This window comes from Myotis nattereri, assembly GCF_964212035.1.
Source record: "Myotis nattereri genome assembly, chromosome: 2".
Taxonomy (NCBI): domain Eukaryota; kingdom Metazoa; phylum Chordata; class Mammalia; order Chiroptera; family Vespertilionidae; genus Myotis; species Myotis nattereri.
Genome location: NC_138076.1, coordinates 6,993,882 through 7,018,068, shown reverse-complemented (window position 1 = coordinate 7,018,068; position 24,187 = coordinate 6,993,882). Strand labels below are relative to the sequence as shown.

At 44.9% G+C, this 24,187-nt stretch overlaps 1 protein-coding gene across 1 annotated transcript in view; it reads right to left on the bottom strand.

Annotated features, from left to right (window-relative positions):
* The window catches only part of TENM3 (teneurin transmembrane protein 3), a 571,505-nt gene that overhangs the window by 127,405 nt on the left and 419,913 nt on the right, over positions 1 to 24,187 (bottom strand). The window contains exon 5 of the mRNA XM_081084077.1: positions 10,093 to 10,331. Within this exon, the coding sequence (XP_080940203.1) occupies positions 10,093 to 10,331 (239 nt within the window). The remainder of the gene's footprint in view (positions 1 to 10,092; positions 10,332 to 24,187) is intronic.

Here is a 24,187-nt window from a genome sequence, read left to right as displayed (position 1 = left end):
AAATTTGGGATTATTTGAAGTGATTAACACAGTTAGTTTCTATGTACGAATTCGATGAAATTCAGGTTCACTAACTAGACGGTGCAGTGAGCTTGGTAAAGCCACCCATGTAGTTAATGACGAGATTAAGGGTCTAGAGGGCAGTGATGGCGAACCTATGACACACGTGTCAGAGGTGACACGCGAACTCATTTTTTTGGTTGATTTTTCTTTGTTAAATGGCATGTAAATATATAAAATAAATATCAAAAATATAAGTCTTTGTTTTACTATGGCTGCAAATATCAAAAAATTATTTCTATATGTGACATGGCACCAGAGTTAAGTTAGGGTTTTTCAAAATGCTGACACGCCGAGCTCAAAAGGTTCACCATCACTGGTCTAGGATGAGGTTACAAGACCCAAAGGAAATACCTACAGCATCTCCAGTCCCCTCAGCAGTGATTTCTATACTTTTTTAAAAAAATGTGTTTATCGCCTTTGTAATTGTAAACATTTTACGGTATTATAATACTATACATATGTTTATATTTAAATATTTATTTTTTCCCTGAGATAACTGACATGTGGGCTTCACACGCACAGAGGGAGGGTCTTACAGGAATGCCCTTTCTGCCTCCGGCCCCCTCAGGACTGGCACTGGCCACGCTGACCTCTTTGCTTATTGACTGCAGAGCAACATGACCTGTATCTCCCAACAACGACTGACATACAGAAGCAACGTGTGTTTTTAAAATGTCATCAACACGGATGAATCGAGCACTCATACATGTTTAGGAAAAACCCAAAGATATCTTTTCTTTGAACAGTTTTAAAACTATTTTCTGGGGATACTTTATAAATAAAATGCTTGTCACATGCATGCATACTCTCTACAACCGAGGGGAAGGAACGTACAGGAACAGACTACAAGGCCTTACGGTGATTTTCCATCTCGTTCTAGAGCCAGCGTTCCCAAGGTGAGGTTCCTTCCCGCTTCCTAACGCTCACTGCTAAAAGGGCTGTAGCTAGACCCACTTAACAAAGAAAACGGATGAGCAATGCAACCCTTTCTCCTCGGACACGTCAGGCTTTCTTTTTACTAATCGCTCTATATTGGCTTTAGTATTCCTGGGAATTGATTTTTCTGGCCGCCTTTCGGTTTATGTGGTCACACTTCCAATTTGTCCGAATGCCAGCATTTGTCAAAACACATAACAACCCTCGTCATTATTCTGGTTTCGCAGGAAGACCTTTCTGTGGTACCCGGGCTTGCTCAGCTCTGTCGTCTGTGCACTCACCCCCCCAGCACTCTTTTAAACAGTCATCATGGCTGTCATTAGTGCCCAGTGTCTGCATCCTCAAGGTATAATCTATGTTGTTCCCTGCTGTGTCTCTCATCGTGCTTCCGGAATAAATGTCGTCACTCAATAAACAAATTTTGAATGCATGAAGGATGGATGGATGGACGGTCACTTCCTTTTCTGGTGTTATATTAGTAATTTAATACAAAATCACTGCGTAGAAACTGTGGAGTCTCATTGTTAAGGAAGAAGGATGTGTAGACATGCTAATATTATGTCGGACAATAAATAAACTGAAAGAGTATATGCATTTGGAATTTATTTTATCGCAGATTCCAGGATAAGACCTTTGTTTGAATACAGATTCAATGGAAAGTAAAGCTTTTATACTGAATTCATTCCTAAGATTGCTAGCAGTCGATAGTTTTGTTTTTTTAACATATATGCCAGTTTCTCTTCCTTTCACTCCTCTTGATGTCGAGTATGCTCTGAAAAAACAATGCCCTCAGTACCACCAATATGAAAGCAAGTGACATACACAACACTGATTAAATATCTATGCAACGTAATAAGGAAATGGCAAATATTGTATCGCACTTTCCACTTGGCATTAGTGGGGAAATGCAGCTACGTTTTGCAGAAATGATCACCCCAAACAGAAAACAACACCGCATTTCACACGTGATATTTATGTCCCACACACTCTCAAGTTCAGCTGATGCTAAAGGTATATATTTACAGACTAGAGGCCTGGTGCATGAAATTTGTGCACTTGGGGGGGGGGAGTTCTCTCAGCCTGGCCTGGGCCCTCTCACAGTCTGGGAGCCCTTGGGGAAGTCTGACTGACAGCTTAGGCCCACGGGGAGCGGGCCTAAGCTGGCAGTTGGATATCCTTAGCATTGCCGTGGAGGCGAGAGAGGCTCTTGCCACCACCACTGTGCTCGCCAGCTGTAAGCCCAGTTCAGGGCTTCTGGCTGAGCGGCGCTGCCCCTGTGGGAGAACACTGACCACTAGGAAGCAGCTCCTGCATTGAGCGTCTGTCCACTGGTGGTCAGTGCACATCATAGCGACCGGTCATTCTGCTGTTAGGTCTATTTGCATAATAGCCTTTTATTATATGGGATTTCAGAGAGGAAGGGAGAGAGAGAGAGAGAGAGAGAGATAGAAACATCAACAATGAGAGAGAATCATTGATTGGCTGTCTCCTGCACACCCCGTACTGGGGATTAAGCCTGCAACCTGGGCATGTGCCCTGACCAGCAATCAAACCAGTGCCCTCCCGGTTCATAGGTCGACACTCAATCACTGAGCCATGCCGGCTGGGCTAAAAGTATTTATCGTTGATGTCCTTGAACCCTTTTCAACTCAGGAGCTCCTTGTATCTGAGTGGTAAAGAACAGTCTGTGCATAGAATTCCTCCAATGTTATTTATTCCGCTGACCTCGTATCGAGCTAACAGTCAAATAAGTTATTTTGGGGAAGGAGAAGAGGAGCACACTCCCTATATTCGCACCAATTTGGCAGTGATTTCTTCCTGATGTGCAGTAATAAACACGTACCAGCTCAAAGCTCCACATTCTGCTGTCGTCCTAATAAAAACCAAAAAAAAATGTGTAATGTGAAAAAAACTGAGTGTGCGATACACAGCTTTTTCCCACTTTAGGTCCAATTCAGACGGCACCTATATGCTCGTACAGAGCTGGCTATCGAGTGAACTGAAGTTTAAGTCACCTCTCGATCATTTCTGGGTTTCTAGACGATGCCCTGGACAGAGAAAACTGGTATTTTCTGCAAATTAATAGAGCTCACACTGAAGTTAGGACAGAGTGCAAGACCGCCAGCATCTCTGTAGGTCAGAGGGAGGAGTGTGTGCGTGTATGCGAACGTATATGTATGCTTTCATCCAGAGTGCCTCTTTCATAGGAAGCGTTCCACCGTCCAGAATGGGTTTCAGTAGACTTTCTCCTTTTTGAATCGGCAGAGTCCTGCAGTAGCTGCTTTATCATATCACCGCTTCCCTTCTCTCCCGGGGTCAACGGGTTTATTCTGAGTCTTCATTCACCTTTGCATCAGGTTTAAATATGTCTTTAATTCCATATATCCAAGGATAACATAAAATACTGATTTATAAGTTTTCGTCTACAATGTTCAATCCTCTAAACCACAGGCAGTATATGTTCTTCCACAAAGTGATGACATCACATCAGTGTTAAAATGCTGCCGTCGCATCTCAGACAAGATGCATTTTCGAAACGTAATGCAACTAGGAGTCAGGAAGGAAGCTGTAGTGAAAAATGGTGTGTAATTCATTGTTCAGTTGTGTTCTGTAACCTAATAAAACAGCACTTTTATTGCACAAACATGTCCAAAAAGAAAAAAGAATGTCACAGCACATTTTATTTTGCCGTATATATTGAAATGGCTGATTTTTCATGAAGCACAAAGGGCTGGCGTATTTTTCTTTCTGACCCTGAGGTGCATATAGATAGCTAGTAGCATAATCAATTTCAAGGTGCACAGAGAGGTAAACTGTTCATAAAATGCAAACAGACAAAGAAGTAGGACAGAGAGCTGCTACCGAACCCTGAGTGCCATGAAGCCGGCCTTGACGGGTTACCTTTTGCTGGGTCTGCGGAGTGCTCGCGCTCTTCAACAGCCTTGTTAGCAGACGCATGACAACATCTATTTTAGGAGTCACTTGGTAGCAGCTGTTCATGAATTTTTCCAATGAAACAGAATATTGAAAATGCGAGTCCTCCTTAGCAGGATGCGCCAGGAGTTCATCAGGGAAACCATGCTGAGTTACTTCACATCATTGGGAAAGGAATTAACAACCAATCCCTTAAAAGTACAGATTTTTTGGGGGGAAAACCGAAACCAAAGCAAAACTAAGAAAGGTTTGCAGCGGTTCTCAACCTGTGGGTCGCGACCATCAGAAAACACATATAGCATGTCAGATATTTACATTATGATTCATAACAGTAGCAAAATTACAGTTATGAAGTAGCAACAAAAATGATTTTATGGTTGGGGGTCACCACAACGTGAGGACCTGTATTAAAGGGTCGCGGCATTAGGAAGGCTGAGAACCACTGGTTTAGAGGGAAATGGGAAGTGTCTGTTGAAGAAGTCAGGGTTTCTGTTTTGGGGGGATGGAAATGATTGAAAATTGATTGTGGCACTGTGTGAATATAAACATCACTGACTTGGGCACTTTAAATGGGTGAACTGTAGGGAATGAGAACTGTATCTCAACGAAGCTATTATAAAAACTGTCAAGCAAATTATTGGTTGGGGATAAACTGAGCCAAAAATCCAGAAAATGTGCTCGCACAATAGGATTTGGTGGCATTTTTGTCTTCCCTAGTTTTCTTCAAATTCAAAGAACGGGTGCAAATGCTTTTGGTGCTCCTCCACGTGGGGAATTATGTGAATTTTCAGGTTCTGCCTAGCCATCTCCGAAATGACAGTGAGGTGGAATGTCCACCATGGTGTTATCTGGAGTCTGACTGGACTTTGTTGCCGTCTTTGACGGTGTTAATCGAATAACGCAAACATTTATTTTGACTTTATTTAATGTTTCAATAATGTTCATGCCTGATGATAGGATTTCTGGGCATTTTTATATGTTTACAGGTTATCCCCATCGACTGTGAGCAAAGGACAATAATCAAGAAGCAATGGTGACTAGTAGGCTCCATCTCTTTAATCCATTCGTTGGCGAACAACTGCTATCTGTTACCCTTCCTTACTGTCTTCTAATCATTAGGGCAGAAAAAAGAAGCAGCCAGGGCCCAGGAAAAGTAAGGACAGGTCTTTCTTTTTTGATAGATCTGTATCACTATTGTCATCAAACACAACATGTGTGTTTAGAAATCAGCAGATTTTCACTGTGTAAAGATGCACCAACTGAAGTCCTAGAGGAGGGTTTTAACTGGGAGCTCAGCCCTGTGAAGTCCTAACATGGATGTTGAAAAGAGGTTTGCCATCTGTCCAAGTGTGGACAGTTGATGCTGAAGAGCAAGAGATGCTAACCCCTGGGCCATCTGTCCTAGGAGGGACCAGCTGGAGCTTCTGACACCTGCTCACTCCTCTCTCCCCACAGGGCCTCGTGACTGCCCACGGAGGGCGGTTTCCAACAGGTTGTCTGTGCTTGTCCGAATGGTAGCCAACAGCCGCACATGGCTGCTGGAGTTTAAATTCGTGAACAATAATAACACGGAAACTCCAGTTCCGCAGCTGCGCTGGCCACACTGCGAGGTCTCATGAGTGACACGTGTCCAGTGGCCACTGAACTGGACGGTGCAGAGACAGGGCGTCGCCATCATGAAGAGCAGTGTCTGACGTGCTGGCTGAGCCCTGCTGCTCCAGGTGTGGTCTGTGGCCACCGCGGCGTCCCCTGGGGCCTGTCTGAATGCGGCCCCCGGGTTCTCGCCGCAGATGTGCCCAATCAGAAGGTGCATTTTAACAGGGTCTCCAGGTGACTGCTGGCACATGGAAGTTTGAAAAGTATAAGTCTGGACTTCCTTTCTTCAAATCCCATGCTCTGGAATGCCACTAAAGCAATCTTTTAAAAACATAACGGCTGCCCTAACCGGTTTTGGCTCAGTAGATAGAGCGTCGGCCTGCGGACTGAAAGGTCCCAGGTTCGATTCCGGTCAAGGGCATGTACCTGGGTTGCGAGCACATCCCCAGTAGGAGATGTGCAGGAGGCAGCTGATCGATGTTTCTCTCTCATCGATGTTTCTAACTCTCTATCCCTCTCCCTTTCTCTCTGTAAAAAAAATCAGTAAAATATATTTTAAAAAACCACAAAAAACAAAACATAATGGCTTCGACTTTTTAGTTTCTTCCCTATGGTAAGTCTTTTGAAACCTCATGGGGGCGGTAGAGTGAAATGGGTCCTCCACAGTTTCTGGCCCAGCTTCCTCACTCCCAGGCTGCGTGACTTCACACAAGGGGCCTCTCTCAGCAACAGATTCCCTTTTGTTTAATGGAGACAATGACTCAAGGGTTGCTGTGAAAATTAAATGAGGCGATTCACACATAGCTTTGGGCATGATGCCTGGTGCCCTGTGAGCAGCCATCACCCATGCAGATAGTTCATGTCCCTTCCTTGCCTTGGATGACCTCTTCTCAAGATCATTGCCCACTAACCACTTTGACATTAAACCCCGTGAACTGACCTCCACTTTACCTCTTAGGAATCGCCTGCTAGATCAAGTCTTTCCCCAACATCTTCAGCCCGAGAGAGTTTTCTTTTCTCTTCTATTTTTTGCTCCTATGGACCTTGCAGCTATGAGAGCATATGCCGTCCATAGTATGTTTACATTATTGTCTTTCTCACTTGACTGTGAGTTTCTAGAACAGAGAGCTACTTTGGACCTCTAACATCTGTTAGAATGTCCAGAAAAATGTTGACCTAAAGTAGTTACTGAAAAACCATAGAACAGAAGAAAATAAAAAAAAAAATACTTAGACTAAATAAGAACTTTATAGGTATAACAAGAATATCACAAATTATCAAGAAAAATTGATAAATGTGATGAATTAAAAAATTCTATATGATATGTGGCATAAAAATCATGAACCAAGTTAATAATAAACTGGAAAAACTACATAACATATATGACAAATGATTCACTCCTATATAATAAAACCCTAATATGCAAATCGACTCAACGTCGAAACGACCGGTCGCTATGACATGCACTGACCACCAGGGGGCAGACGCTCAAAGCATAAACACATGCTTGGGTAAGAAAACAGTGCATTTTTGGGAACAGGTAAATTAAAAACAGCTGCTAAATAAGATTATACACATCCATTATCAGCAAGAAAGCCTGGTACAAATGCATTACAAAGCCTGGCACTCCAGATGCACATACGCATGGAAAAATATCTGGAAGGGTATACGCCAAAATGTTAACAGTGGTGACCTATGAAAAGAGTTCACTGTGACCTACGGGGATTAATTTTCACTTTCTTCTTCCCCTTTTATTAGCTGAAAATTGTATGGGAATAGAAAAACAACAAAAGCCCTCCCCTTCCCATCATCCCTCCACTTCAGAAGTTACACACCTTGACTCTCCTGAGGTAACTTCACCTTAGAGAAGAGACAGGTTACAGCTCCATCCTCATAACTTCTCATGACCTTACTGGAAGGTGAGAAAGCAAATTCTGGGATAGACGTGATTCCTCGCGCTTTTCAGTTTGCATATTTCTTTGACTTTATACTGACAGTCAATAGGAGAGAATGGGGGGAAAGTTTAAGGAGACTGCACTTTGTTAACCGTTGGGAGGTCAAGCTGATGGGGACACTGGCCTCCCCACTGATTCGGGGTTTATCGGAGGGATCTCACTGGACAGGCAAGTGGCCCTTTCCCTTCTCTGCTTGACTCGCACGCTCGGTGGGCATGCACGACCTTCCCTGAGAAAAGCGCCCTATTCCATTTTTTCAAAGCTAATGGCGGCATCTTCAGTCTGAAAAGATTTGCGATGGTAACTGATGAAGAAAAGAAATTCTTTAGCTGATTTAAACTACAACAACGACAGCCATTGCAAAAATGTGTGCTGGTTACTTAAGCACAGGAAGACCAGTGAAAACTGGAAGTCTATTTGAGATTAATTAAACTAATAAAAAATACGAGAGAATTCTTTGATGATAAAAGTAATTTTGGGGAGGTAATCCTTGGGTTCCATCGCCTTAATTTCTAGCACAATAACCAGATCATCAGAAAAACGTTCAGCAAGTATCTGTCCATGAGTAGATTAACTATATAATTTGTATGCTTCCTTGTGGGGAAAGATAAAGTCAAAGGGGGAATTTTTGGAGTGTGGTACTAGAAGCAATATAGGATGACGCTAACTATTAAACAGCAAAAAAGGGGCCATTTGAAAAAAAAGAAACATTTCAGCTTTCACTTCGAGCTCTAATACTCAATTATATTCACAAAAGGATCCTTGAGAAGAGTACGTCTCACAAATAACAGTGATCTAATCACACGTTAAAATGCTATTTTTCCTGCCACTCACACACGTAAATAAAATTAAAGGGTGTTAGAGCCGATACTCAAAGGATTTAACAAGTGGGGGGCCCAGGCACTTACAGTCAGACAGGATGTCCGACAACACCTGGGCAACCCCTGGGCAACACAGTCACGGAATCCCGGCCCTGCGCAGTACCTATCTGTTTGGCATGCATGAGAGGTCAAAACTCCCCTGCAAAAACATAAGCTGAATTGATTCCATCCCACTGATGACCGATGTATTTCCGGACCCTTTAAGATTCTCCAGCAGCACAATGCTGACGAATGTGCATAATTTATCCAGCTAACCAGAAGAGACCCTCCTAACAGACGGACATTTTCTAGCTGAACACGAGCAATCCATCTCTGAAGAGCAATGTTTGTTGTTGTGGCCGCCCTCACTGACCTTGAATGTTATGAAACAGCACAGCATCGCTTCATCGGTGTGCGATCTCGGCCCAGGGAAACCCCTTTTGGTAGCTGGTTTGACCCTTTTTACAAGGAGGGAGTTACCTTCGATTGAAAACTGACACAAAGGTGTCACCCCGACGGACAGTGGCTCCCTGAGGCTAATGAGGCTGTGTCCAGGGTCAGGGGGAGAGAGTGCCTGATGCATGAGTGATGTCTGCCGGGGTCTACGACCTGGAAGCAGGTGTACATAACAAGCCACACACTTACCATCCTTGACTCCATCATCTCTAAAGTTCCTTCACGCTCTAAAGTTCTATTTTTCTCTTAAATGTTGTGGCTCAAAATGGTTATTTCCGTTTCCAAAGTACGTAATTTTTAACTAAGGAGCGTTGTAGCTGATGACAGAAACCCGCCCACCACACAAGCATACGACTGTTCTAGACGCAGCTCTGTGACACCCTCCTTCAGCGACAGACTTTCACGGGGCAGCACACGCTGCTCTGTGAACTTGGAAATGCACCAGGGACTGCGGTTCTTGTAGGACCAGCCATGCAGCCTGGGGTTTCTCTCAGTGGGTACCATTAGCATTTCAATATCATAGACCTTTCCCCACACTTAGAAGGCCATCAAAATCAGATGTGGTCCTGACAGGTAAAGAAAACAGTTTCCCACAGTTTGAGTGCTCATCTGTGTGACAGAGGGGGCAAAGGTAACAGTGACCACTGTCATTAGCCCTTCCGTCACGTGGGTTCCTATGCAGGGGGAACCTTGACCAGAGCCATGTTAGAAGAGTTGACAAATCCACATCCACGAGCAAGTAAAACCTCCTTTCCCAGTTTCACGGATGCCTGGTTCTCAGAGAGTGTTCCTGAGGGGGAAACCGTGGTCCCCAGTGAGGGGACTTACACTTAATGATTCATTAAGCAACAAAAAGTCTGAGATAATTCTGAGAGCCGAGATGGAGATGGAGACGTGGCCCATCCCAAGAAGCAGAGCGCCTACTGACCATGCGTCGTAGGTGACTCCTGCCCTGTGTCCACTCCTGGAAGGGCACGGATTGCTTTGTGAACATGACATGGCACAGGTTACCCATGTTTTCCCAGGGGATAAGCCAAAACCAGACGTACATGCACTAGTGTTTGCGTCCAAGAACATAACTTGTTCTTTATGCAAATGCAGCTTTTCTATTTACCCAAATTTGTTAAAAATCACGTACACTACCCTGTAATTACAATGTATCATTACCGACTCCTTCCCCAGAAAATATAACCTCAGAACAGACTTCTGGACCAAACAAATAGGTACGAGCAACAGAACCACAATGTCCCGACGACGGGACGGCACGCTCCGGCCGCGCGCGCGGCTCTTACCTATGAAGTAGGACAGCAGCACGGCCAGGAGCACGGACACGCCTACGGCGCACAGGGCCGTGCACTTCCAGCTGCAGTACTTGGAGGACTTCTTGAACTTGAAAGCGCTTCTCGACAGCGTGTTTCTGGGCAGCGGCCGGGTAGGCGGCGAGTACACGGAGCCCGAAGCCATGGTGTATCCCGGGGTCGCGGTGCTGAACAGTGGCGTGGTCCCCGTCCCTGTCTTGAATAGGAAATGCCTGTGGAACGGGGCACATGGTTACACATCGGTACCAACAGCAAGACGCACACGTGTTAACACGCGGAGACAGACTGCGAGGCATTCGCTCTCCTCTCTGTCTCCTTAATCGTTTACTTCAAATAGTTTTACAAACCTGGAGGCTAAGGAAACATTTTAGCCCAGCCGGTGTGGGTCAGTGGTTGAGCGTTGACCTAGGAACCAGGAGGTCACAGTTTAATTCCCCATCAGGGCACATGCCCGGGTTGCAGGCTCGATCCCCAGTGGGGGGTGTGCAGGAAGCAACTGACCAATGATTCTCTCTCATCATTGATGTTCTATCTCTCTCTCCCTCTCCCTTCCTCTATGAAACCAATAAAAATATATTAAAAATAAAACTATAGGATTCTTTTAAAGACACACACACACACACACACACACACACAGTCACACACACAGAGAATATTTTAACTAAAAAAAAAAAAAGCCAGCTCATAAGAAGACTGAGCTAAGAGGTCTGTAGTACAGACAGCAGTGCTAAGGCCTGACAATGGCGGCTGTCTCTACATCAACAGGGAACGTGACAGCCTGGCAAGGGGTTCCCATGGGACCATTTCCTGCACAAACCATCCTGGAGCCGCCCTGTACGAGCTGCCTTAAGAACTTCCTCCCATTGCCCTGCAGACAACTCAGCTTAGGACCTGACAGCCACATGGATGCTCACTGCCACGTGGGAGCATGTACTCCTATAAACACAAGCGCAATGGCCACGCTCAGGCTGTGGCTGCTTCAGTTCCTGGTGTCCCTGACACGTTCTAGTCCTAGCCGCTCTCCACTAACGGGACCATCAGGCTTGTGGGTTAAATAAAGGAAATAATTAAATTCTATGTACCGTGTGGTGTGTTTTTCCTCCTGAAATTCCCCCTTGTGTCCCTGCTCTGCCCGGCCTCTCAATTCCAACAACTGCGCCACTGCCTGGCCTCCAGGGGACACGAGGCAAGGTGAGAAGTAAAAACAGCCTGAGTGTGTGTGGGTTTCCTAACGCCCAGACTGCAGGGGGTGGTGGTGGTGTGTGTGTGTGTGGGGGGGGGGGAGGGCGGGGGGAAAGGAGGGGGAGAGAGAATGGAGCAGACTGGAATATAACCATGATGTTTGGGAGAAACACGGTGGGAGATAAAAGGGGTCCCCCCTGACCAGGAGAGGTGACAACAGCCATGGATTCCCCACTGGGGAGCAAATCTGCCCAGGGCTCTGTGGCAAGTCTGGGGATGAGTGGGGAGTTTCCAGAGACGTCTGAGGCTCTCGCTACCACTTCCATGACACGCCTGAGGGCTGAGGACACAGAACTAGCAGAGCGTGGCCGGATGACGCCAGGCACACAGACACAAGAGGCATCTGCACGCACCCAGCGTGTACTAGTAGGTCCAGGGCCAAAGGCAGGCAGTCCCTCGTACTAGGACGGATTTCTGCAGAAAAGGAGAAACAGAAAGGATGTGGGATATAATCAAACCGTTTGAAAGACAGAGAATTCAGGAGGTAAAGGTTCCCCTTAGATGAGGGTATTTCCTCATGGTGGGTCCGGGAGAGGGGAGAGGGGGAGTGAGTGAGGGCAGGAGATGGCCTGGTCCCTGGAGACAGAGGCCCCGCCTGGCTCCCCTAGAAGACGGAGCCTGGAGAACGGAGACCACCGGGTGCGCCAGGAGGCCAGGGAATCAGAGACCTGCAGAGGCAATGGTGTCCCGTCGAGAAAAGCGACGTGTGGAGTGTCTGGGGGGGGGGGGTGTTCCAGAGGGCTCCCGGGGCTCCTGCATCTCAGCATTAAGTGTGTGAAGTAGAATATGTTTATGGCTTCAAGAGTGGCAAGGAAACGGCAGCGTGTGCCACTGCCCCGAGAGGCCCCACGGGGAGCATGCAGCCACCTCAGCAGCGACATGGGGATCGATGAGGAAGGAACACGGAGCCATGACAACAAGCACAACAGCGTCCCGGAGAAGACCTGAGCACCAGCCACCCCCAGCCTGCGATGCGCGGCCCAGGAGGAGGGAGAGGCCCAGACTGTCTGAGCACAGGGTCTTAGAGGAGGGCTTCAAATAAAACAGGGAGATGAAAAGAGAAAGTCGGTCAGCATACCGGGTCCATGGATAGGAACGAGACAGCCACCGCACACATCTATCGCCTGTCTGCTCCCATGTGAACGCTAGTACATCTTATTCTCCTGAAGTATTTCCAGGGCGATAGGAAGTTCCTGGGGCACAGTAGTTGCTCAATAAATATTGTAAAATAAATAAAATGGTGACCATTGTGCCGATGCAAAATGTGAGTCCTAGAGAAGTACCCTGGACAAGGAGCCACAGCTAACAATAAGTAATTACAATCTATAATAATAAAAGCGTAATATGCTAATTAGACCCGACATCCTTGCAGATGAAGCCGGGCTGCGAGGGAAGCCCGGGTCCTGGGTGCCTTTCTTCATAGTAAATAAAGGAAGAACTGGACAAAGTCTATGAGACATCTGTTTGCAAACACTGGACAACTGGCAATGCAGCATTTTGATCCCTGGGAGAAGGGAAACAAAGGGATTTTCTGCCTGGAGAAACTTCCTGGATCACACATGGTACCTGGAAGGGGATTCTAAACGGAGCATGGTGGTCTCACTGAGTTGGGGAAACGGATCGGGGGTCAGGGAGGCTGCAGAGGCTAGACTTTGTGGGCCAGTGTTTCAGAGAGAAGGGCATTGCCCAGATAAAAATTCCCAAACATCTGCATGGGGTCGCATTGAGTCTTTAGCGCAGTGGTTCTCAACCTTCCTAATGCCGCGACCCTTTAATACAGTTCCTCATGCTGTGGTGACCCCCAACCATAAATTTATTTTTGTTGCTACTTCATCACTGTAATTTTTCTACTGTTATAAATCGTAATGTAAATATCTGATATGCAGGATATATTTTCAGGGGTCGCGACCCACAATACTGTGCCCTGCATACTTAGAATGAGATTTCAAGTGGTTGGTCAAAGAACAATTACCGAGATCAGAACAAACTACTAGGAAAACTATAGGCTAAACAAGTCCCAGCAATAACAAAGAACTGAGAGATGGTAGAGTTCTGAACCCACACAGTAATGATACCTTTGTGAACATCTGGTACAGTTAATAGAGACCCCAGGAGGGCCATGCCTTGATATTAAGGCTAAATAGATCTAGATTAAAGGCCACCATAAGTCCATACCAACAGAGTTTACATTCAATCCCTGAAAGCTGATCTGCAGGCAATGTAACTGTCTTCCAAGTAAAGCTGCTTTTTTATAAGAAGAACAAAAAATTTAGACTCTTAGCAATTACTGGGAAGAAGCAGGAGAGTGGTAATCAAAATCAGGAAATATAAATAGACTAAAAAAAACAATAAAGATCAAAAGCAGATGAGAATTTTAGACGGCTATTCTAAATATGTTGAGGGGCTTAAAGAAAGCATGAACACAACAGGGAGATAAAAAGAAGATATAGGAAAGAGCAAAGCGTGCCCTAGCTGGTTTGGCTCAGTGGATAGAGTGTCGGCCCATGGACTGAAGGGTCCCGGGTTTGATTCCAGTCAAAGGCATATGCCTGGGTTGCTGGCTTGATCCCCAGTGGGGGGCATTCAAGAGGCAGCCAATCAATGATTCTCTCTCATCACTGATGCTTCTATCTCTCTTTCCCTCTCCTTTTCTCTCTGAGATATATATATGTGTGTGTGTGTGTGTGTGTGTGTGTGTGTATATATATATTAGAAAATAGAGAAAAAAGTAGAACTTCTAGAAATAAAAGGTCCTATATAGGTCCTATATAATAAAAAGTTTATATGCAAATCAACCGAACAGCAGAACAACTGGTTGCTATGATGTGCACTGACCACTAGGGGGCAGACGCTCAATGCAGGAAGCCCTGAGCCGGGCTCATGGCTGGTGAGCACAGCGGTGGTGGCGGGAGCCTCTCCTGCCTTCATGGCAGAACTTAAGCCGTCAGTCATACATCCCCTGGGGGCTCCTGGACTGCGAGAGGATGCAGGCCAGGCTGAGGGACCCCTCCCCTCCAAGTGCACGAATTTCATGCACTGGGCCTCTAAAAACAGATAACTAAAAGTTGGCAATCATAGGAACCAAAATGAAGACCTTCCCCGGGAACTATGTTATCGCTTTATTCAAGGACATTTGGGTCATTTCTTCCTGGGAACTGGGATTTGAACCGGGGCCTGTGGGACTCTACTACGTTATTTTAGCCTTGACACTAAAAACATGCACTTACTGTGTGCAAACACAATGAGCTGGACACATGCCAAGGTCAGCTTAGACATCTCTGTTTCAACTCCTGAAGTTTGTGGAATTAGTACCAGATGCTCATCTGCTTTGGCGATCATGGCAAAGCACTCTTTCAAGACTTAGGCTTGAGTTACTGTGAAATTACTTTTGTTAGAGCAAAATGCAACTATGAGATATTGTCGAAAATAAAGACATAATATTAAAAAATCCACTATCTATAATAATAAAAGCATAATTTGCTAATTAGACTGGACAGCCAAATGACCTTCTGGATGAAGCCGGGCTGTGAGGGCCGAGGCAAGCCACAGCGGCTGTGAGGACCGAGCCCCTTGCACGAATTTTGTGCATCTGGCCTCTAGTTCATCAGGATTAGTGGAACTGAAGACTGCTTTATCTTAAAAGAGTTTCTAACTTATTTATACACAAATTTACTTGTGTTGTTGCAAGAGACATATTTTGGCCACTGAGTTTCCATGGCAGAGGTACACTTCCCCTTGCTCTAGTGCCCACCCATCTCCGGGGCCTTGAGGTCAGTGCCTGGCAGCTGTGTGTCCTTCATAAATACAGAGACATGATGAGGCATTGAAAGACGAGCCAACTCACCAATGCACTGTATTTTAAATTCACTGTCTTCAATATTTCCAGGTGGCTTTCTAGTGAGGGAGTACAGAAAGAATTTGTAAAGATTGTTTAAATTGATGTGTCTTTGAAACTCATCATAAAAAAAGGGTGTCACGCCTGTGAGAACAACTTCTTTGGGTAAAATCAGCCCTCACAATAGATGCATAAAAATACACGTGAAGGCCACTCAGACACACGCTAGTGTGGTGGGAAAGGTCCACGTCCGCATGTTCCTACAGAAGAGAACATCTGCCTTCATAGTTGGGGGAATGGTGTGATTTCCTAGATTCAGACAGGGTGTCTTCTCTCCAAAGTCAACCATGTTTTTCTTCCCACTGCAACACAGACAGCACCACAGCACTGGCAGGTGCGTCTTGTGACGACTGCCTGTCTCCAAGCCCAGGACTTCTCCTTCACCGTTCATGGGCCACCACGCTGCTTAGCTGGCATCTAGACCTCCCCAGATACTTCATGAGGGAACAGATCCATTAACACTGACACCCAGCTGCGGGAACATGACACAGTGCATGAGAAAATGATTCGATCCCTAATTCTTTATAAGGCACATCCATCTGTGGCCTGTCCCCATCCCGTGACCCCGGCCAGGTCCTCCAGCCTTGGGACTATGCTTCCCATTTATGAAAAATTCTGCAAAAATGACAATCAGACACCTATGGTTGTGACCGGGCACCCACACAAGGTTTACAGAATAAAGGCCCAAATTTCCTTCACTTCTAAGACCATCTTTGGGAATGAAAACCGTGAATCCGGTGAGACTATCTGCCGTTGTATCGTGTGATAGAGCAGCGGCGGCGACAGATGACACAGAGCAGCGGGGCAGGCTCTGCTCTGAAGCCCCGAATGATGCCCGCGTGCCGCCAGCCTCCAGGGCCTTGGTGATCACCCCCCGCCCTCCCCTCCCCCCGGTGGGGAACCGGAGGCTCACTCCATGGCAGGCGATCAGACACCCAGATGAGGAAAATCAATTCCAAAGCCCAAAGGCAGCAGGGCAGGAGGTCACTGAACATTAACAGCTGCTGGGTGGCTTGGGATCTGCCGGGGATGCTATTAACAGCACCGGCCAGCGGACGAGGCCGTGGGCCCGTGGCATTCACGGTGCCACAGAAACATGCACGGGCAGGACGGCTCCACACTGCGCCCCACTGACAGCTGCTGTTCTTCTTCCAGAGTCGGAGGCCTGTTTCTTCGGGGATCAGCCTCCAGACCAACCTTTGCATTTGGGCTCCCGCCTTGCTATGTTTCTAACGATTCTCCGATGCAGCTTTGTATGGGTCGTGTCACAAATTCAAACTGTAGGACACAGACCGGAGCTGCTCATCCGTCCTGCTGCCCCCTCCCACCACCGGGCCACTGTGAGTGAGTCTGTCCCTGAGGCGCAGGGGTGACTGTCTGACCCCTCCATCGGCCGCCCTCCTCCCGCCCCGCATCCAGCCTGTCCCACTGTGAGAATCGTGCATCCTCTCCTCTCCAGCATTTCTTCTCTTTTCTGTGTCTTTTTCTAGCTGGGCTGGAGGAGGTCTGGGTTCTCAGCTTCCTCTTTTTGTCTACTTGGCAGAGAAGAGGCAAGACTAACATTTCCATTGCGAACTTTCATCTTCTCTCAAATGCAATGTCACGTTTCATACACTGGACGTGCCCAGGACACGGAATTGCGTCTGTGAGTCCAGTCATAACATCTGTTTCCTCTATGCTCAGGCCTCTTAGAATTTGTTTTTTTGTGTTTTTTTTTTCCAGCTCTTTCTCTTGGCAGATATGGTTTGTTTCTGAGTAATTCTTCACTTTTGATTGACTTTTGTCTTTCAAAGTAATAATCATAAACTTACAGTCATAAAATATTTGGTAGAAAAATAATCAGATTTTTGGCGGTAAATTTAAATGTGTCTTCCTATAGTATATTAGACATAATATCAACATATCGGTGCTCATTTAAAAAGATCCTAACATCAAGTACAAAATTAAACACATTCTAATATATAATTATATTGTAACCAGGAAACAATGGGTTAATAGTGATGTTTTGTTCGGGAGGTTAACATGGTTTAATAAATCAGAAATTATATGGATCAAAGTGAAAGGCACCCTGGACAACGTGCTACACAGCACGATCCGAAGTGGCCCGAGTCACGTCCTCAATGGGACGTTAGGACAGGAAGGAAAAGTCAGCGGACAGTGTGTTACTGCTGAACTTCTAATTAGTTTAACTTCATAATTGGTTACCTTCATGGAAAAGAAGCTTGTTTCTTCGATGTTCTCTATAGTGTTAAACACCTTAGAGATTACAAAGCAAATACTTAGAATAAAAAGAGTGTAATAGTCACAGCGTCCAGTTTCTGTCCCTGAGGCACACTGGGAGCCTCTATTAGTGCCATGCAGACCCCTGCGTAAATACTCCTATTGTAAGTCGCCTGTTACACCGCACAAGGGGGAAGGCCCTACAGCACAGGAAATACTGATGCTTCCCCCTTCTTATGTTCTTCATTGAACAGACAGAGTAATTTACCCCAAACTACACCTGAACTGCTTCAATAAAATCTCTTGACGTCCTTCATTCTACCTGTGTTTCTAGGCAAATCAATCAATATTTAACTTAGAGCATAGACTGTTTGCTTCAGATCAGATGCTCTGATTTCAAAGACAATGGTGCCAACGAGAAGGAAGATGGGCTAGATTTGGTCAAATCCAGCGTTTCCAGAATCCAAAGTTCTGACTTAAGAGCTAAAATATTTTCAGGGATGGGCTCCTTTCCCTCCAGGCAAAACATACCTTCCTGGACTGAAGAGGCTTATTAAAGGTCTCACAAGGTTTCCTCCACTTCAAACGACGCTTCCAAAATGTCATTTTCAGACCCAAAGGAAACGAATCCCACACTCGTGGATTCCATTTACCTTGGAGTATCTGAAGGCTAAAATTAACTATGAGTTCAAAAGAGTTTTAGGCACTCGGTCGTTCCAAAACAAAAGATGGCGTGCCTAGAATGCACTTCAGGATAAAATACATTTTAAAATTTGTCAAAATACACACCAAACAATAACTGTGTGTCATCTTCCTTCAATATTGCCCATCACCACTCATTTAACTACTGGTCTATAATGGAGAGTATGTTACTAAGGACTGCATGAGTTACAACAGCCCCAAATATTTGTCAGTATATATTTTTTAAAAAGCTCTCCCGGAAAAGAGGATATTAACTACTGTCCCGGCATGTTGAACCCCTCTACCGCATGGTCACCGTCTTCGGATTTTCACTATCAAAGTCTGAGTTTTAAATTCCACAGCCAACTGGCTCATCCGTTTGATGCTTATTTAGCAATGTGTTTATAACTAATTAAATGGCTGGAAAAGCAGCTCATTTCAACGATGTGCTTTAGACAATGAGACCAGGAAATACAAAATTCCTGGCAGCTAAATAGGCAGAAAATGAAAGAAAGAAAGCCTGAGCCCCTACAGAGGATTCCCTGCTCTCCGTCCAGGCGGGGTTCGTTTGTTTGCCTTCCCTTTCAGCAACTGATTCTCAACAGACACCCGAGACACCTCGTGTGGCCGCCTACTGTGCTTACATACCTGCCGTCGGGAAGAAGCCTCCATCTGTCCAGGAGGCTGGCAAAGTCCCGCACGTTCCTGAGCCGAGAGACGGCAGAGGCTGCGGTGAACGCTCGGGGAGCAGCCCAGGTACACCAGCATCTGCCTAAGACGGCAAAGGGATTCCCAGCCACGACCTCGCCCATGCCGTGTGTTACAGCAGGATCCAGAGTAGTCCATGGTCCGGGACCAGTCCTCCAGGCTGGCTGTGGTCCCTGACTTGGGACCAGGCCCACCAGGCTGGCTGTGGAACTGCAGGTCTAGGCAGAGCCTGGTGAACTTGGGTTCAATATGAGGGGAATGTACTCCACACCCATTCCACTGGTAAAACCAGTGGTTCTCAAATGTGAGCCCACATCGTGACTCCTTGGGAGCCTTGTTGAAATGGAAGGTTTGGGGGACCTGGCCCAGGGACCCCACTTTGAGGAGCACTGTAGTGAGGACCGGGCATGTGAGCATCTCAGCTTCCACTGCACTTCAAGATGTGCATCGAGACTGTAACAAATGGGAAAATCAATGCAAGGGCCCTGCTTCGCAAGGCACTGCTGGCAGCTCACTGCCAGGCATCAATTTAGGACAAATGGGATTTCTGCTGCACGAAGCTCAATCCGCCTGACTTCAGAATCACACGGCTTCGACGGTCTCCGCTGTTTTATGTCACTTCGCTCTTCATTTTCACCTCCACTATCCCCTTTACTGTGCCTCCCTTTGAACTCTACCTGTTTGCTAAGAAATCCGTTTCCTCACCCTTCCTAATCTCATTGCTGTCTTCAAACATCTACCACCTCGATTTTCAACCAAGAATGTTTAAGACATACAATACCTAACTATTCAGACTGTCAAACAAAACAATGACAACATGCCCTAGCCGGTATGGCTCAGTGGATAGAGCGTCGGCCTGTGGACTGAAGGGTCCCAGGTTCCATTCCAGCCAAGGGCACATGTCTGGGTTGCAGGCTTGATCCCCAGTAGGGGACGTGCCAGAGGCAGCCGATCAATGATTTTCTCTCATCATTGATGTTTCTGTCTCTCTCTCGCTTTCCCTTCCTCTCTGAAATCAATAATATATCTAATGACAACAGCCAACACAACAATAACCACCCAGTGTGAATGAATCAAAATTATAACTGCTTTTTGTCAGATCGGTAAAAATATGGTTTTGGCATGCTGCAGAAATTTAGCAATTAGTTTATGTGCCAGGAGATGGAAAAGGTTGAAAATCACTGATCTACCATATTTACTGGCCTTTATCTCTAAACGGGACACCAGTTCTCCTTCAGTTCTCCTTCCCTGTGTTTGTAGCTACATTTCCATGTGCTTCTAACACTCGCCAACACACGCTCGCATTCCACAAGTACCTTCTTCAGGGGGTTCTCTTGCTTTTCCCTTCAAACTTAACGCTTGGGTTGTGAGCACATCGACGTCTATCACCTACAGCTTCCCAAGGTTTCACCTGTCTTCACACAGACCACACCGTTTCTCCTCCCTTCCCCTTTCTGGCTGAAGTAGCTTTTATATACTCTTTTATTTCCTCTAAAAACTTTGCTTCAATTTATTACTTGTATTAAAATGTATCCAGGCAAGAAAGAGCCTCTACTCATTCCCTTTACTATTAGCAGAGACTTCTGGAAACCTCAGTTCTAAATATTTTAAAAGCACTGCACACACACACACACACACACACACACACACACACACACACCCTCCTTACCCCTTTTCACATCTGCTGCTTTGAAGGGAAGGAAAAGAAAAGTATTTTTCTGCACAACTTCCCTTCCCCTTAACTCTGCTCCTGCTTTAAGGTGCCGAGAACAAAGCAGAGACAATCGAGGCGAAGCCCCCCGCGAGGGCGACAGGGAGGCACTTCCACACCCTGACAAGGCTGCAGAGGTGGTAGTCTCAGACCTACCCAGCAACGACAGGAAACAATTCTCTTATCGAGCTTCTGAGGGAGCAGAAATACAGCAAAATTGAAAAAAAAATACACCCACATTGAATCCTCATTATCACAGTTAACGAGGAAGTTTTTTTCTTTCCTCCTGTAGATATTATTTTAGAACATGCCTCGGGGGTGGGAGCAGGGGGGCCTCACCGAGCACTGAACTCGAATGCGGAAAATAAGAAGTTCTGGGACCGTCTTTACTTAAGTCCTTCAACAACCACTGCGCTGGCCGCTGTACTTGACAAAAGTTATAACCAAGAACAAAAATTAGCAAATGGAATCTAGCAACTGAAAAGGCCTGTCTCAAGAACGGAAAAGCCCTGGCTGGTTTGGCTCAGTGGATAGAGCATTAGCCTGCGGACCGAAGGGTCCCAGGCTCCATTCGGGTCATGGGCTCAGGCCTGGGTTGCGGGCTCCATCCAACGTGCAGGAGGCAGCCAATCAATGATTCCCTCTCATCAGTGGCATTTCGATCTCTCTCTTCTTCTCTAAAATCAATAAAAATATATATTTTAAAAAAAAGAACGGATAAAATGCTAAAACACTTAAGAAATGATATAATTTACCTATACTTCAATATTTTTCTCTTTGCATTTTGATAATTTAATTTCTGCTGTTTTTAAAATAGGATGAGTCCAGAAAAGGTTTATGTGCACGTGGGCACACATTTTCTAAGAACTGGCTGGGGCTTGTTCAAAATGGGTGCATTAAAAAAAGAAAAAAGAAAAAAAGCACACAAAAAACCAAAATGGGTGGGTTGTTTTGCTTCTAATATAAAGGAATACATGTATTACAATACATTTAATTGAAAATCTTTTTCAGAAAGTAATATCCTATGCATCCCTGAATGGTAAAAAGATTTGAGACTCTTACTAATTAAAAAGACTAATTAAAAAGACTCTTCTTTTATAACTTTTACAGTAATTATGGTATGCATTTTGAAGAAAAATATCCTAAGTAAGGAAGCGAAACACCCCCAAGTGAGTCATCAACATTAGGATGCAGATTATATATTCTGATGTGGAAACAAAAGGGGAAATGTGTAATGATTCTAGCTGGGACACAGCGAGTTAGTGAGCCTGATAAACGGCCCCTTCATGCCGAGAGCATGTGGCGATCTCCAATCTATTACCCTTCTCAACTGAGGTGCTATTATCTTTGGACAACTTCCATGCTAGGAGGTGATCCCGGCACGAAAGATGTCTTAAATGAAAAGCTTATAAACAAGACACATTTCACTGCTGGTGCCTGAATTAATATGAGCGATCAGCGGTTGAACTAAAGGTGATTTGAGACAAAAATTGTTTTAATTGTTTACTCAAACAATTGCAATATAAATGAGTGAGTAATTGTACATTTTAGCAACGGCCTCTGTATCAATCTGTAATTATGTTAAATACACAGATACGCTCATGGCCTGCACAGCAATATGTGTTCATTGATGTCCGGCAACTGGGAAGCAAAATTCTAGAGACTATTCAGGCAGTTTGTGGGAGATACACTTTAGGGAATCCCTTACAAGCATAACCAGGGCTGTATAAAACATACAGGGCTACAAAAAGAAGCAAGCTATTGTTATCATGGCTTATTTTAACTTAGAGGTGTCTAGAACCAAGCACCAAATCATGTCACAGAATTTGTTTGGGAGCATTAAGAACTGAACAACAACTAAACAATATTAATTCTGAAAAATATGAAGATTGTTTTTTACTATTATTAAGAAGGCTAAAATAGTGTAACAGCCTTTGCCTCACGTTTTAGTTATTTTGGTGGGGGAGCCACGGCATCAAGTGCACGAGTCTGTATTAGACATTTTCTTACATGTTTTACGATATCAATTACACCTCCTGTTGGTAGCTATTGCATACTAAAAATATATTACAATTAAAATGGAAATGAAAAGGAATATCCTAAAATGCCTATGTGCTGTTTGAACACGACTTACTATATTTAACTATTAGTTCATTTAATTATCGATGGCCATCCATGGTTCAAAGTACTCAGCAAAGTTCTTTCTGTAAATTTGAGACAGAAGTGTGGACTAGATGAAGAGAAGAATTTTGGGTGTAGATGTGCCATTTATGACGAATAAAACAATATCAAGGTTGTAAGAGACTTTGGAGCTGTCCATCTCGGCCAATCAGATGAGAGTTAGTGAACAGTAGTTAACAAATCAAAACAGAAAACCAGTCCAAAGAGCAAGAAGTGGTTTAAATAAGGCTTATTAATCACCTGTTTTCTGTGTGCAAATAAAATATAGGATTTCCCAATAAAATGTATACACACTTTAACAGCTAGCAACTCACTTAATTTTCATTCCTGTTCAGGTTTAACTGATTTGAAATAATGGGTGAAGCCAGACTAAGCTTAGAACCAAGGAAATTTACCCTAAAGGGCCACTAGACTTTTTTTTATGGGGACAAAAAATAAAAGATAAAATTTACAGCCAAACTGGCAACAGTCTATGAATTGAGGGCACACAAATACCAAACGAAAAGATTCTTGATGTTTGCAATTCCATTGCTTCGCATTACTAGCAATGCCTGGACCAGAACACTCATCAGTTTGAAAACAGGCACTGACAAAAAAATTATTCACTTTTGTAGATTCTTTTAAATTTTGAAAATGAACTGTATGTTAATAAACATTGACTTTGTAATCATTCAAAGTGCATATACATTTTTGGGGGACACCCTGACCCTGTATTATCTAATTTAAACATCACAACGTCGTGCGTGTGCGTGTGCGTGTGTGTAAAATCTACTATTTTAAGATGAGGAAACTGAGCCGCAATGTGCCAGAGCTGGCACAGAGACAGAGCCAGGTCTGTTTTGCCCCCAGACTTACGTCTTTAACCAGTTACCTAAAGGAGTTGTAGTTTCTATGTGAGGAATGTACCTTAGCACGTGTGTAGAACACACTTGTATTTGTCTTTATCGCTTACCTAAAACATAAGAGATGTTAGCTTTTATAATTTAATGCACTGAGGACACGCAGCCTTTTGTTGCGAGGTCTCGCGTGGCAGGAGGTGTCCTGAGAGAAGAGGTCTCCAGGTGCTGGAGTTGTCAGTAAGACCCCACCCGTGGCTTGTGCAGCTTGTGTGTGATGAAGCACAAGATTCTTTGTAAGACTTAGGGATGCATTTTGCACTAATTTGAAAATCTTGTTTAACCATATCAATGTTACCCAGTGAGCTCAGGGCAAAGTACCCAAAAGAGTTATAAACCTAAAAAATGAGTTAAATAACTAAAAAGGAGAAGGCTCCAAACTTGCTGACCTTTACTGCGATGACAAGCAGCTGCAGTAGTAGCTACCGAGAATATATATTTTAACAATTGTTGTATTCATCTGCCCCTTCAAGGTAAAGGCAGTGTTCAGGAATGAGTGAGAAAGCACTGCTTCTCTAAAGAAAGTCTTAGTGC